The 13,405-nt window shown below is 36.4% G+C and overlaps 3 protein-coding genes across 5 annotated transcripts; 1 reads left to right on the forward strand and 2 right to left on the reverse strand.

Moving 5' to 3' along the window:
- Window positions 1-807: 807 nt before the first annotated feature.
- LOC9318431 (protein EIN4) lies at window positions 808-4,096 on the reverse strand. Its single transcript, XM_021030932.1, is given in 4 exon segments — window positions 808-1,642; window positions 1,756-2,456; window positions 2,459-2,614; window positions 2,617-4,096. Coding segments are annotated over 4 exon segments (2,295 nt in total). The 5' UTR covers window positions 3,515-4,096; the 3' UTR covers window positions 808-1,102.
- Window positions 4,097-4,487: 391 nt separating this feature from the next.
- On the reverse strand, window positions 4,488-7,307 carry LOC9320519 (AT-hook motif nuclear-localized protein 14). 2 transcript variants are annotated; one of them, XM_021030933.1, is made up of 6 exons: window positions 6,618-7,307; window positions 6,155-6,207; window positions 5,850-5,981; window positions 5,464-5,616; window positions 4,972-5,314; window positions 4,488-4,786 (listed from the first exon to the last, which is right to left on the reverse strand). In XM_021030933.1, the coding sequence occupies exons 1-6, from the start codon at window positions 7,102-7,104 to the stop codon at window positions 4,728-4,730; spliced, it is 1,227 nt and encodes a 408-aa protein (XP_020886592.1). In that variant the 5' UTR covers window positions 7,105-7,307; the 3' UTR covers window positions 4,488-4,727. The 2 variants fall into 2 exon arrangements, with proteins under 2 accessions (XP_020886592.1, XP_020886593.1); XM_021030934.1 differs by having other exon boundaries at window positions 6,672-7,179.
- A 2,664-nt stretch (window positions 7,308-9,971) lies between these two features.
- Window positions 9,972-13,112, forward strand: LOC9320520 (tryptophan--tRNA ligase, cytoplasmic). 2 transcript variants are annotated; one of them, XM_021032300.1, is made up of 13 exons: window positions 9,972-10,093; window positions 10,192-10,432; window positions 10,518-10,637; window positions 10,727-10,912; window positions 11,153-11,204; window positions 11,307-11,372; window positions 11,455-11,541; window positions 11,724-11,816; window positions 11,887-11,967; window positions 12,216-12,287; window positions 12,569-12,637; window positions 12,728-12,838; window positions 12,916-13,112. In XM_021032300.1, the coding sequence occupies exons 2-13, from the start codon at window positions 10,212-10,214 to the stop codon at window positions 12,964-12,966; spliced, it is 1,209 nt and encodes a 402-aa protein (XP_020887959.1). In that variant the 5' UTR covers window positions 9,972-10,093; window positions 10,192-10,211; the 3' UTR covers window positions 12,967-13,112. The 2 variants fall into 2 exon arrangements, with proteins under 2 accessions (XP_020887959.1, XP_020887958.1); XM_021032299.1 differs by having other exon boundaries at window positions 9,973-10,097.
- Window positions 13,113-13,405: the final 293 nt, after the last annotated feature.

The raw sequence follows: 13,405 nt of genomic DNA on the forward strand, positions 1-13,405 counted from the left end.
TTTTTTTTAAAAACTTATTTCCTTTACTGTCTATTACAACATATATCATATTCTTAAAATTATACTATGAATGATGTTTTATCAACTAACATAGATACTTTCATGATAATTTTTAATTTGGAAGATTTTTTTGTTAATTATTTGAAAGAAACGAGAGCTGAGTCAAAAGTTAGAATGGGGATTTTTTTTGTCGTTGGGTATTTGTTATATCATCCAATCCAATCATAGTATATGTTAAAATATGAACATCAATATTATAGCGTTACGTGATGTGTGTTCTTAAGACTATACAAGGCATTAAATAACACTAACTTTGGTGTTCGACTTTAACAAAAATTAAATTAAAAATAGATTGTTAAATGTTATCTATATTGTATTTTATTTTATTTGTCAAAATAATTAATAATTATTTTATTTGTCAAAAGTATTTTTTAAAATAGATTGTTAAAAATATACTAAATTACATTGACAAAAGATGTAATTAATATTATATCTTTGTAAACGAAAAAGAAATAATATTGTAATAAATCAAATGAAATTTATTAATTATTTAAGTTTTGTCAATGTAATTAATAAATTTCATTTGATTTATTACAATATTATTTCTTTTTCGCTGACAAAGAAATGTCCAAAATATATGTAGTGTGGAATGCTTGAAACACTAGGTCTGAATAGTACTAGTAAACAAGAATTAAAAATTAGAGCAATAGAGGAATACAAGCGATGAATTTTGACAAATTATGTCAATTTAATAATGAGATGAAAAAATAGATTTGTATAAAAAGGTTAGAGAGGATTACTCAAAGATTAACCTATAAAATTAATTATTATTAAATCTAATAAAATTATGTTATTTTCCGCTAAAAATGCGAAATCATTACGTATAAATAGTTTCGAACCAACCAATCTCCAAACTAGGCTAAATAGAGAAAACTGACTCAATTCTCATCGTCGTAGAACTGAGACAACAACAACAAAAACACATCCCCAGAGAGGTCTTGATGCTTCACATCTTCAAAGAATCCTCACTCTGCTTTTCTTGATTCTTGATTCTTGATTCATTTCAAGATTCTTAATTCCTGCTTCCTTCTCTGAGCTTGCTTCACTCGCTTGCGCTCTGCAAAGCCCGTCTAAGCTCAGAGGCCATAACATGCAAAAGCACCGGTTTCTGAATCATACCATTCATCCCCATTTGCAAACATCTTTCCCTAACATGATCTTCAGTACTCGCAGTCAAAGCTATAATCAATGGCCAATGATGTCCACAAAACTTCCTTATCTTCATAGCTACTTCGAAACCATCCATCTCCGGCATCTGCAGATCCAAAATCACAACTCTATACGACATTTCCACATTTGACAACGCACTCAAACACTCAAAACCAGACGAGACAGCAGTCACTTCGCAGCCGAGTTTCTCAAGAAGTCTCTTAGTAACGGTTCTGTTGACATCATCATCGTCTGCTAGAGTGATTCTTAAACCCCGAAGAATCGAATTTGAATTCGGATGTTGAAGCTCTGGAGCATTGCCTGCTAAAATTGATCTCCTAATCGAAGGTCTTGTCTGAAACCTCAGAACTAATTGCATACTCTGTGTTTGTCCATGCGATTTAGGTGATATCCATATGTTTCCTTGCATCATCTGCAAACAAATTTCAAAATCAAATATACAGTTAATAATTAGATTATCTATATACCAAATTTATCAATGAGATAAACCAAAAATAGAAACAGAGAATTGATGAGATCACTAACCTGTGCAAGTTTTCTACACATGCCTAAGCTCAAGCCTTCCTTAATTCCATTACTATGATACCTTCTGTTCGGAATATGTCTCATGGCCATAGCTGAACCATCCAATGGAGGATTCTGAATCTCATTAATCTCAACTTCAAATTTCACACCGAGGGAATCATCGGACATATGCGATTTCCACATTCCAGTCTCTCTTTTGCTCTTGTCCTGACTAGTTCCAGTACCTTCAGAGATAACTCGGAACGTAACTGTTTTGCCTCCATCAGTCATATCCAAGATATACCCAAGCATATACATCACAAGCTGAAACGTTCTCTTTTCATCTCCCACTACTAAATTAGGCAAACGCGTTTGAACATCCATCTCGAAACCGTAACCTTTGTAAACGCTCAAGCATTTAGCAACGCAAGCAGCTTCTCTTATCAAGGAATGTAGCTGGAACCGTTTAACCTCTAATGCAGATTTCCCGTTATCTTTAGGCGAAATGTCGATCACGTCGTTGATTAAAGCAGAGAGAACTGTGCTTGTTTTCATGAGCGCATCAACGATGATTTTCTGGTCAAGACTCATACTTTCAGACTGAAACATGGAGAGGAGACCAAGAATTGTGTGCATTGGTCTCCTCATTCCATGACTCATCACTTTCTGGCAGGTGTTCCTCGCTTGACTTGCCATCATCGCGTTCTGTTTTGCTCGAAGGAAGCTCGATTTTGAATACCGAGTTTTTCTCTCATTAACTGGGATTCTTCGGGAACTGAGGCATGAGAGATAGCAACTGCTACTTGATCAGCAACAACTTCCGCTATCTCAATCTCTTTATCGGTCCAAACCCGTGAATTCGCACTCGGAAGTACCAAAACATTATAGCATAAGGAGTATCCACAAACTCGGGAGTTCCTCCTTTGAAATTCAATCCGTGAAGCATTGGCATTCGAATTGCGGCAACCGGACCAAACTCTTCCGAACTTCCACAACCGCTGCTCTCAACCGCAAGAACAGAGTTTTTCCTCAAAATAGTCACTACTTTGGTCTCCCTAACCTGAACAACATCGGGATCATTAATCGGGATTACCCTGAAACTCCTCATCGGATTCGCTCTTAGCTCATGAGTCAAATGCATCTCGGTTCTGTTCTCGTTAGGCATCCAAACAGCAGAGTTCTGTAAATCAAGAATCTTGGATAGCTCGACAAGAGTAGTCCGCAGAATCATATGCTTATCGAGCGATTTCCTGATTTCCCGAGTAAGCATTCTAACCTGCACACTCATTTCCTTCTGCCTCTTCATCAATCCAACCTCTTCATTAAGCTCCAACACATTCTGCTTCAAATAAAGCTCTCTAACTTTCCACTTCAACAGCAACGGAATCAAAGTCAAGAGCGTAATCGCCGTGGCACACGAGACAAGCGCCGTGAGGAATTTAAAGATGGTAAGCCATAACATAAGCTGGAAAGAGTGTGGTCCGTAATACGTCCAAGCGTTAAGCAAATGAGTCATTCCACAGAGAACAATAAAGGCAATGAATTGAACAAGAACCCATTTGAAAGGAACGTTGGAGAAGCTAATGAAGTAGAGAAGCTCGAGAGGTATAGAGAAATAGGCAATGGCGATTAAGAGATCACTCACTCTTTGACATTCTAAGATGGTGTGGACACTTAAGAAACCTTCGTCGTCACAGTTACAGCTCACGTAATCATTATCACCAGAAACCAGAGCAAGAAGAGCAAACAAAAGCAATCCAAGACCTAAGGATCTTAACATCTTCTGATCCAATCTTTAATCTCTATCTAAAACCCTAATCAAATCCAGTCTCAGCCTTCAGGCTCTCTACAAGTTGAGATCCAATGAACCAAATTACAAATAACTGACTTGGTATTCATAGATTTCCACAACGCGTAGACACCAATGAGATTAACGAACTTCAAACACGCATACCCAGAAGAAGGAATCAAGATCTATGTTCCTCGATATTCGAAGTAGTGAGAAAAGAAACCGACTTTAAGTTTTTTTTTTTTTCCGGGAAAATTCCAGAGGAGGGTAATCAGAGAAAATGAAAGCTAGATTCAAGCCAATAATAGAATAGAAAAAGAACACACCTTTCGAATCTAGTAAGAAAAATAAGAACGACCCGTCTCCATTTGCATCAACGAAATCGAGTCAATCTGACATCTTTTTTCACAGAAGAGGAGAAGAAACAGAAGTGAATAGAAAAGAGAAGAAACCGAGTTGGTCCGGTGGTTGGAGATCTTTTCCGGGAGTTTCAGTTGCGGATTTTCAGACTGGAGTCAACAATATTCAAAGTTTTTTAAGACAAAAGCAGCAGAATTTCCGGAAAGTTGCTTAAGTCAATAAAAATGGTGGTGTTTCACTTTAGCTTAGATATCAACAAAATAATTCCCATTAAAGAGAGAACTTTTAACAGTAATTTTTGGCTTATTTACAACTAAATCAATATTAAAATGAATAAATAAATAGAATTCTCGAAGTAAAGTTGATTTACCAAAGTAGTTTTTTTTTTTTTTGTTCTTCGTCAAATGAGTTAATGTTTGGTCCAAGTAACGGCTCGTAGGAACCGTTTACTAAATAAGATAGGTTATGAATAATTAACATAAGTAGAAACTGAACAAACGAAGTGTATATATTTCATAAAAGAGCATTTCCTTTTTTAGTAACAACAAAAGAAAGAAAAAAAAAACAACCAAAAAAATGTAAATATAGGAAAAGAAAAAGAGTATAAAAAAAGGAATGAAATTGAAAGTGAAGCAGAATCGTTATTGAAAGAAAAAAAAGGTTGAGTTAATATAATACACCGTATCAAGAAGAAGAACAAAAGCAGCACTCAGCAAATTCTTTCTATGATAAAAACCCTTCAGACGAGACTCTGTCTAATAAGTCCTCTCTCAGTTCAGATTCTTTGCTCGGCTTCTGTTTCTACTTGGAATCTAAACTCTACACACTTCTCGTCGAAGCTCTTCTAATCCGGTATTTGCTGCTCGTAATCTCCATTCTCTGACGACTCATGTCCTATCCGTCCTGCACAAGATTACCCAAAGGAAAAAACTTTAGCTTGGTGTTTGCCTGTAATTCCTAGATCTCGACCAATACTTAGTATTGGTTTTCACCATCTCCATAGCAATTCTAATCTGTCTTTGTTGGATTTAAGGGTTTGAACTTTGAGTAAAAAGACATCATCTTTTAAGAAGTTTTGAGCTTTTTACCTGACAAATCATACCCGCCACCGCCTCTGCCATCAAGACCGCTGTTGCCTCCTCCGCGCCATTCAGCTGGCCTGGAATGTGTCATGTGCATCCCCTGCGGTGCTTGCATCATAAAATGATGAGGTCCACCTAAACCGGGTTGATGATGATGATGCTGCTGCTCATCGTTTCCCCTCATTGGATTTCTTCCCGTAGATTCCATACCAGGAGGGAAACCTATGCCAAGCAACTGACCAGTGCTTGCCGGAGAAGTTAACCGACTTCCGCTGTTTGAAGCATCCCCTTTCCCACCACTCCCGGCGGCATCCTTCTTTCTATCAAGCTGAAACGTACCAAGAATCACCTGCATTTGCACAAATCTAAGGCTATCAATAGGGATACCTATTATAGGCAATGGTCAGTTTTATGTAAGATGGTTGGAAACAATAACACATAAAGGAAACATCTGTTTCTATATATGCAAGTCGAAACTATGATATAACAGAATTGTACCTGAACCGGGCCAGCAGCTGTGAGGTGGGTCCCAATCGCTCCACCAATGATCTGACCATCTGAAGCAGACAAAGAAGCGCTAAGGCCGCCGGTTTTACCACCTTGTTCAGTTCGGATATATGATCCAGATAGTGAGAGAATCTCGTACTGACCCTGAAAAAGTTTTTGGAATTTTGAAGCAAGTCTAACAATGATATGCAAACTTAGAAGAAAGTATCTGAATTAAGAATCTTTTTAGCTCTATCAACATGCTGTCTGTGTTGTGAAACAATTCTCCTCTATCACACAGACTAGACAGGATCAGAAAGTAAGAAACCTCCTCTCCCCTTTGGTAAGAAACAACAAAGAAGAAAGCTGAGTACTAATTTACGGCAAGAGAAAATCACCTCATACGATACGTTGACTCCTGCTGTAGCCGGTTGGCGCAAGGATGCATTAGAGATAGTGCCTGATGCAGAAAGAACGCATAGTTCATGCTTGCTTTGGTTTGCGAAAATCATAATCTTCTGGGCCACATCCTGTCAGATTCATCCAGAGAACATTAAAAGCATTAAGGATCCTCCTCGATTTGCATTAGTATCAAAGAAACAAAGAGATAATGACTTAGATTTGAAAGAATGCTAGATATTGTGCCTACACCAACAAAATCTATAACAAGTAAGGATCTTAAGTGTACAAGAACATGACATACCTCACCAGGAGCTATATTAACGATATGCGGAGTAAAGCATTGTCCAGTTTTCCCTGCAGGAAAAAAAAAAAAAAACTTCTTGTGAAGCTCAGAGTATAACACAAATTACAGAATATCACTAAAGGCTCACTTGATAAGATACTCAATGGGATCTAAAAAGAAACAAATTCAATAAAATTGATAAAACTATACAAACAAGAATCTATCTCACTCACTCTTCAGTGTAATTAAGAAACTCAAAATGTAAATCTACTGTTGCAATTTACAGAGTTACATAATGCTAATTTAAGGCACTTACGTCTCAAATCACACCAACGAATTAACAGCTAAAGTATCAAACTTTAAGAATTGGGGATTAATAATTGACAAGAAAGTTGGAAAATTTAGATATCAATAAGAACCAAATTGACCAACGATTCGATTCAAAACAAAAAAGGGCTGTTCTTGAAAAGAGTAAACCCACCGACAGAACCAAGCTGAGATTTCTTCGATGACCCGGAATTAGTCGATACCGTACCTCCGGTAACAGCAGCAAGCTCTCTCCTCTCTTTAGCAGAGGAACTACTCGCAGAAGACGCCATTTTCTTAGCCGCTAGGGCTTGTTCCGGCGTCACATACTTTCTTGGTCGACCTCTCTTCCTCTTTAACGGCTCCATCGGCGCCGTCACAGCCGAGGACGGAACTGAATGAGGGTACACCGCGAGTGACGATGAACCATCATTAGGCTGGTGTTGCGGCTGAGGCTGCGGAGGGAAAAGCCCATTGTTGGAAGATGGAACGGCGTTTCCGGTAGAAGCGGTGGTTGCTACGGTGGTTGGGTGGTGGTGATGCTGTAGTTGGTGGTGGAAGTAAGGAGAACTGAGTCGTTGCTGGTGCTGCTGCTGTTGCTGTTGCTGGTGGTGGTGATGGAGCTGTTGTTGGTGGTGATGGTGGCTTTCGTTAGGTTCCATTCCTTTTTAGAGAGAGATACAAAAAAAAAAAAAGAGAATTTCTAGAGAGAGAGAATTAGGGATTTTTTTTTCATTTTTCTTTTTCCAATTTTTTTGGTTTCTTTTAGGGTTTTAATATTTTTTATATTAATCGATAGATATCATTAAGAAGGAAGATGACGAGATAGAATCTCAACCGTTAGATCTTCAAGATTTGACTTAAGTGTTTTTGACTTATGTGTGTTAAAGCATCTCTTCTTTTTCCCTTTTTATCTGTTTATTTATTTTATTTTTGCATTTCGAGGAAACCGAAAAAATTTAATTTCTTCAGAGGGAAACGAAAGATCAATCACCTTCTGAGTTTTCACTTTTCTCTAGTCATTTAGTACACGTCAGAAAATTGTTCAATGTAAGATTATATTTTGAGATTGAAAAAAATGATCATCCTCAAAAATCAAAGAAATAGGATTTGGATGATTAAAAGTTTAAAACAAAAACGATAAAAGTCAATGGGGTGTTACAAAAAGATTGAACTCCTTCTTCAACTTGCATTCGTCAAAATTGGTATTCAACATCAAAGGGCATTAATTACTAACCAATACCGGTTTAAGTCGACTTTCCTCAATCACAATTCACAACAACTACTGCTACTAACAGATTAATTATAACCACTAGGATCGGACCCGCGGTCCACCGCGGGAGAATATTAGTTTACATACGTTGCGTTTAATATTGTGTGTGTTTTTTAGTAAAACGAATCGTGTAGTATACTTATAAATATTCATAATAACGAATTGTAGAGAAAATGTAAAATTGTTTATAAATATACCCATCGTATTAATTATGATTTACAAAATAGAATTTTGTGTTTTGAAATTCTAAAATTAGACGATTCATGGGAATTAAAGCAGTCAAAATAGGTCAAAAACCGCGGGTCGAGCCCACATCATCTCACTATAGGGCAGATTTGGGAAAATATATTAAACCCGCAAATAAGCGGGCCACATAGATTAATTCGCAGTGGGTCATAGGTTTAATCGGTTTTCATCCGCGGGTTGGCGGATCAGCCCGCATATTAGTATTTATTGATAAAATTATAATTTATTCAACATGTGGTAATTTAAACAAACTTTTAATAGTATTTTTATTTATTTATTTATTTTAGTAGTATTTTAAATTTTGGTTACTTTAAAATTATTTAAACAAAATTCATGGACAATCCCGCAAATCCGCATACATTCGCGGGACGGGTTTGTATTTCATATATGCTACCCGCGGGTCGTGCGGACCGACTAACTACAAGTCAAAATATTTTTTGTCTATCGCAAAACGGACTTAACGGGACGAATCAACTCGCTTTGACAGTTCTAATGGAAATATTATTTAGTCATACAACAAAATGAAGTTTGGACATAGTAATAATAGAATATGTATCTTATTTGTTAGATGAGATATTGAAAGATGAAGTATAATGATTAAAAATTAATTATTATTTTTCATGATTCACAAAATTTAATAAATACTTATCATCTTGTTGAATAATTCTAAAATCATATTCAATAAATCTTTATAAATTGAAAATTAAACTTCTTTGGTAAGCTATAGGTATGAAAATATCATAATTTCGATTTAATCTAATTAAATTAAAATTAGTTACATGGATTTCATATCTATTTAATTTACACGACCAAAATAAAAATATCTATTTAATTTACACGACCAAAATAAAAAATATCAATTTAATTTATAAAACAGATGGGTTATTTGTGATAAATTTTCTAGAAATCTTTAGAAGCAAATAAAATATCTTTCAATTAATGATAATTGGCTAAAATGAGCGAAATTAATGACAAAAACGTTGATTGTTATGGAATTAGTCCCAAAAATATATGAACAAATTTATTATATGTAATTAATGTATAATATTGTTCGGAATATGCTTTTATTATTAGTTACCATAAGTACAATAAGATTTTATTTGATTTCCATAAATATTTGATTTTATTTTGATTTTTCATTATTAATTCGAATTTATATTCCAAAAAAAATTCAAAGATCCGATTTCAGAATTTCGGGTCAATTTTCTGATTTTAACCCGACCCATTTTCATTTGTACTTCTCTTTTAATAGTATAGAGATTCTTTCAATCCTGGCTAGGCCACAAATACGATATCTATCTATTCACTTGCTTCCTCAACAAGCAACTAAGCAAATAAAAAGGAAAATTAAAACTTTGTAACACTAACTAGTAAAAATCAACTATATTTGGAATTCATATATAAAAAAAATATATATATATTTGGAATCAACAATGTTTTTTGGTCCAAGTATTGCAACAATAAATAAAAATAACCACAATAAACGGAGGAGATATCAAGTACTGAAAAATGTAGCTACCACAATTGGACTCCATAAAAAAACGCATAGGCCTTCTCCCACTCTCATCCTTCAGAGAGAGAAAGCGGTTCTGATCTTCTCTCTTCCGGCTTAACCGGATTTTAGTTTGTTTATATTTCTCTTGTTCTTCCAATTCAAACTGGGGACTTTCTGATTTCGAATGATCTAAAATCATATTTGATATCGGATTGATTCCAGTCTGTTTTGGATTTTAAGTTTCCTTCTTAGATTAGCTAAGTTTGGATGTTTTTGTTTACCCATCTTTCTACAAAGTTTGAAGATTAAATCCCGCTTACTATCAACTTATCTCTTCTCTTATGTTGGAGTAATCTTATGTTGGAGTAATTAAAAAGGGGGCTATTTGTTATCTCCAAAAGTAAAGGGGTAATTTACGATAAATATTATAATTTTGTGCTAGAGAGAAAGGGGTATTTTTTATATCTAAAACTTGACGGCAAAATTGACAAAAAGAAAAGATTCTGACTCCCGAATTGTAATTAATATATGATTTAAACCTCGTTTAGTCGTTTTTGTTCTTCGCCCTACTGAAGACTATCGCCAGTCGCAAAACCGCCGCCGCATCTCCACGGCCGTCTTTTCACCGGAATCTCCCGTAGGTACTTCGAGATGACAATGCCCATCAGCTCTCTTCAGCTTGTTTGTTAATTAGGCTTTTGAATCCACCGAATCTGACTTCCTTTTTTTCTATAGATTTTTGTTTTCCCGTCGCGATGGAGGTGGATAAGAAGGATGAGAGAGAGGCTGAATCTTCGGAGCAAGTAGTGAATCCATGGGAAGTGTCCGCCAAAGACGGCGGGAAGATCGATTACGACAAGCTTATTGACAAATTTGGCTGCCAAAGGCTTGATGAGTCACTGATTGATCGTGTTCAGAGACTGACTTCTCGTCAACCACACGTATTCCTCCGCCGTGGTGTCTTCTTCGCCCACCGGTTAGAGATTCACTGTTTTTATGAATTGTGTTGATGGGCATGTAGAAATTTCTCTTCTTGCTTGTTTAATTGTGATGTTTTATAGGGATTTCAATGAGATTTTGGATGCCTATGAGAAAGGAGACAAGTTCTATCTGTACACTGGAAGAGGACCTTCATCAGAAGCTTTGCATTTGGGGCATTTGATTCCTTTCATGTTTACCAAGTAAGTGAGATCCTGGAGCTATTATTGTCTTACCATGTTTATGGTTTTGGTAGATTGTGCTTGGCCTTTATACTCGAAATGGCTTGCAGATACTTGCAAGAAGCTTTCAAAGTCCCCCTTGTTATACAGCTCACGGATGATGAAAAATGCATGTGGAAGAACTTATCGGTGGAGGAAAGTCAAAGACTTGCCAGAGAAAATGCGAAAGATATTATTGCTTGTGGATTTGATGTAACAAAGACCTTTATTTTCTCGGACTTCGACTATGTTGGCGGGTAAGTCACATTCAGAACTCTGGAAAAAACTAGGACCGCTCTTGCTTAGTAGAAAATATTGCTTGAAGTGCTCTTGGTAGTATATATAGTCTACAGAAAGATAGCTCAATATACTGTTTGCTTTCGCGAAGATTTGTTAGATCATGTGATGTCCTTCGTTTTGTACCTTATCTAGGTCTTGATTTTGATTTATATATCACAGTATCTTTGGCTGATGATATGCAAAAACTTTGTGTGTAGTGCTTTCTATAAAAATATGGTGAGGGTTGCCAAGTGCGTTACGCTTAATAAGGTGACTTTACTATCTATCTCCTTGAATTGCACAATGCGGCTGATATGTATTATAGCTGCGTTGTGTTTATGGTTTTCGTTTGTATATCTCATTCTTTGCTAGGCTATGGGAATCTTTGGCTTTTCCGGTGAAGATCATATCGGGAAACTCAGTTTCCCTCCTGTGCAGGTATTTCTCTTTTCCTGTTGGTGTGGGTATGTGCATTAGACTGCCATATCTAAATTGGTTAATTTTTTCCATATATTTGCAGGCAGTTCCATCCTTTCCTAGCTCATTCCCACATTTGTTCCCTGGAAAGGACAATCTCCGCTGCTTGATTCCTTGTGCTATTGACCAGGTGTGCTGTTTTCTTACTTTTTATATTAACCCGTTTTGCTTTTTTTGTTCTAGAGATAAATTACTTCCCGATGGAATAAAAATGTCTGCGACTGCGAGCCTGGGATATCAATCAGTCTCTTTTATGTTTTCCATGTATGACGTTTGTATTTATAACCAATCTTTGCTTTTGGTTTTGTTCAGGATCCTTATTTTAGAATGACTCGTGATGTTGCACCTCGGTTAGGCTATAGCAAGCCCGCCCTGATTGAGTCATCATTTTTTCCTGCTCTGCAGGCAAGTACTTTCTTATGTACACTACACTTTCCTGCTTTCCACAACTAAATGCCTTGGTCACTTGACACAGGGAGAGAATGGAAAAATGTCTGCTAGTGATCCAAATTCTGCTATCTATGTGACTGATACTGCGAAGGACATTAAAAACAAGGTAAATTCTGTACTTTGTTTTGTTCTTCCCATCTATTATAACAAACCATTCTGGGTTTCCACATCAACCTTTTAGGCTTTCACACGCATTCATTGTCTAGATCGTTGCCACCCGAGTCCTTCCACTCGTTTTTTATTTTGCTGGTGTAATGGCATCTGAGACACGTTACAGAACATTAAATACCGGTCCTAGTAACGAAGTCAGATAATTTCTTCCAGAATCTAAACTTCATGTGGTTCAATATGCAGATAAACAGATATGCGTTTAGTGGTGGGCAAGACTCCGTCGAGAAGCACAGAGAACTTGGAGCAAATCTGGAGGTACCAAATTCTTTGTTTCCTCCTCTTCCCTTATTCTGTATTAGGTAATGGCAACTCTCAGCTGTGTTCCTTATGCGGTAATATCCTGTTGAAAGTTGAGAATGAATCTTCACTTTGTTTAGATTGTGCTCCTCAGCTGTGTACTCAGATGAGAATTTTGAAGGACTTGCCAAAATCTAATTGACTAAGAAACAATTCTATATCAGTTGTGGATTCTTTGATAGTTGATCTTATCGGTTTGGGTTGTCCTTTTGGGGTAATCTCCCTTGTACGTTTGCCAGGTAGACATACCCGTCAAGTATCTGAGTTTCTTCCTGGAAGATGATTCTGAACTAGAACACATTAAAAAGGTAATAATAACATTACACTTGTCGGTAGCTTGTTGTTTAGATCATTAGAGAGAGAGAAGGAAGTAAAACGCATTGATTGTATTGTTTCAGGAATATGGAGAAGGAAGAATGCTAACAGGAGAAGTAAAGAAGAGACTTACGGAAGTGTTGACAGAAATGGTGGAGAGACACCGCAGGGCTCGAGCTGCTGTTACTGATGAGGTAAAAAGATGTGCTAAATTGGTTGGTGTTCAACTATTAAGATTCAATATCATTAGTACTACAATGTTTGTTTCCAGATGGTTGATGCGTTCATGGCGGTGAGACCTCTCCCAAGCATGTTCGAATAGAAGAAGTCAGAAACCCTTTTTTAGCTGCTCCGCAAACTTCACATCACTCTTGTTAATTTGGATTAGGATGAATTGATCCTTGAAATTGAACCATATTTGTGCTACTTAAATTCCATGTTCTAAAAATCCCCGCCTAGACCCGATTACTCCCCGCTTAATCGCTAGGCCCACCCTATCCGCCTCAATTAATGACTAATCCCTTAAAGAAATCAGTCACCCGATTACTCTCCGCCTAATCCGATTACTTCCCGCCTAATCTGATTATTCCCCGCCTAATCTTACATACCACGATTATTTTTAGATTGCTAGTATAAAAAAACTTTTTATTTTTGTTATTCAATCATTTGAATTAGGGAGTTTGTAATGTTTTACAATAACTTATGTTCAAATTTTAATAAAAATCATAAATTTGAAATAAAAATCATAAAAATTTGTCTCA

Source organism: Arabidopsis lyrata, assembly GCF_000004255.2.
Source record: "Arabidopsis lyrata subsp. lyrata unplaced genomic scaffold ARALYscaffold_3, whole genome shotgun sequence".
Lineage (NCBI taxonomy): Eukaryota > Viridiplantae > Streptophyta > Magnoliopsida > Brassicales > Brassicaceae > Arabidopsis > Arabidopsis lyrata.

Coding starts and splice junctions, on each gene's coding strand:
- LOC9320520 (XM_021032300.1), top strand. CDS start 10,212: ATGGAGGTGGATAAGAAGGATGAGAGAGAGGCTGAATCTTCGGAGCAA. Junction 10,433..10,517: donor GGTGTCTTCTTCGCCCACCG/GTTAGAGATTCA, acceptor GATGTTTTATAG/GGATTTCAATGAGATTTTGG. Junction 10,638..10,726: donor ATTCCTTTCATGTTTACCAA/GTAAGTGAGATC, acceptor AATGGCTTGCAG/ATACTTGCAAGAAGCTTTCA.
- LOC9320519 (XM_021030933.1), bottom strand. CDS start 7,104: ATGGAACCTAACGAAAGCCACCATCACCACCAACAACAGCTCCATCAC. Junction 5,982..6,154: donor TTAATATAGCTCCTGGTGAG/GTATGTCATGTT, acceptor TGAATCTGACAG/GATGTGGCCCAGAAGATTAT. Junction 5,617..5,849: donor GAGTCAACGTATCGTATGAG/GTGATTTTCTCT, acceptor AAACTTTTTCAG/GGTCAGTACGAGATTCTCTC.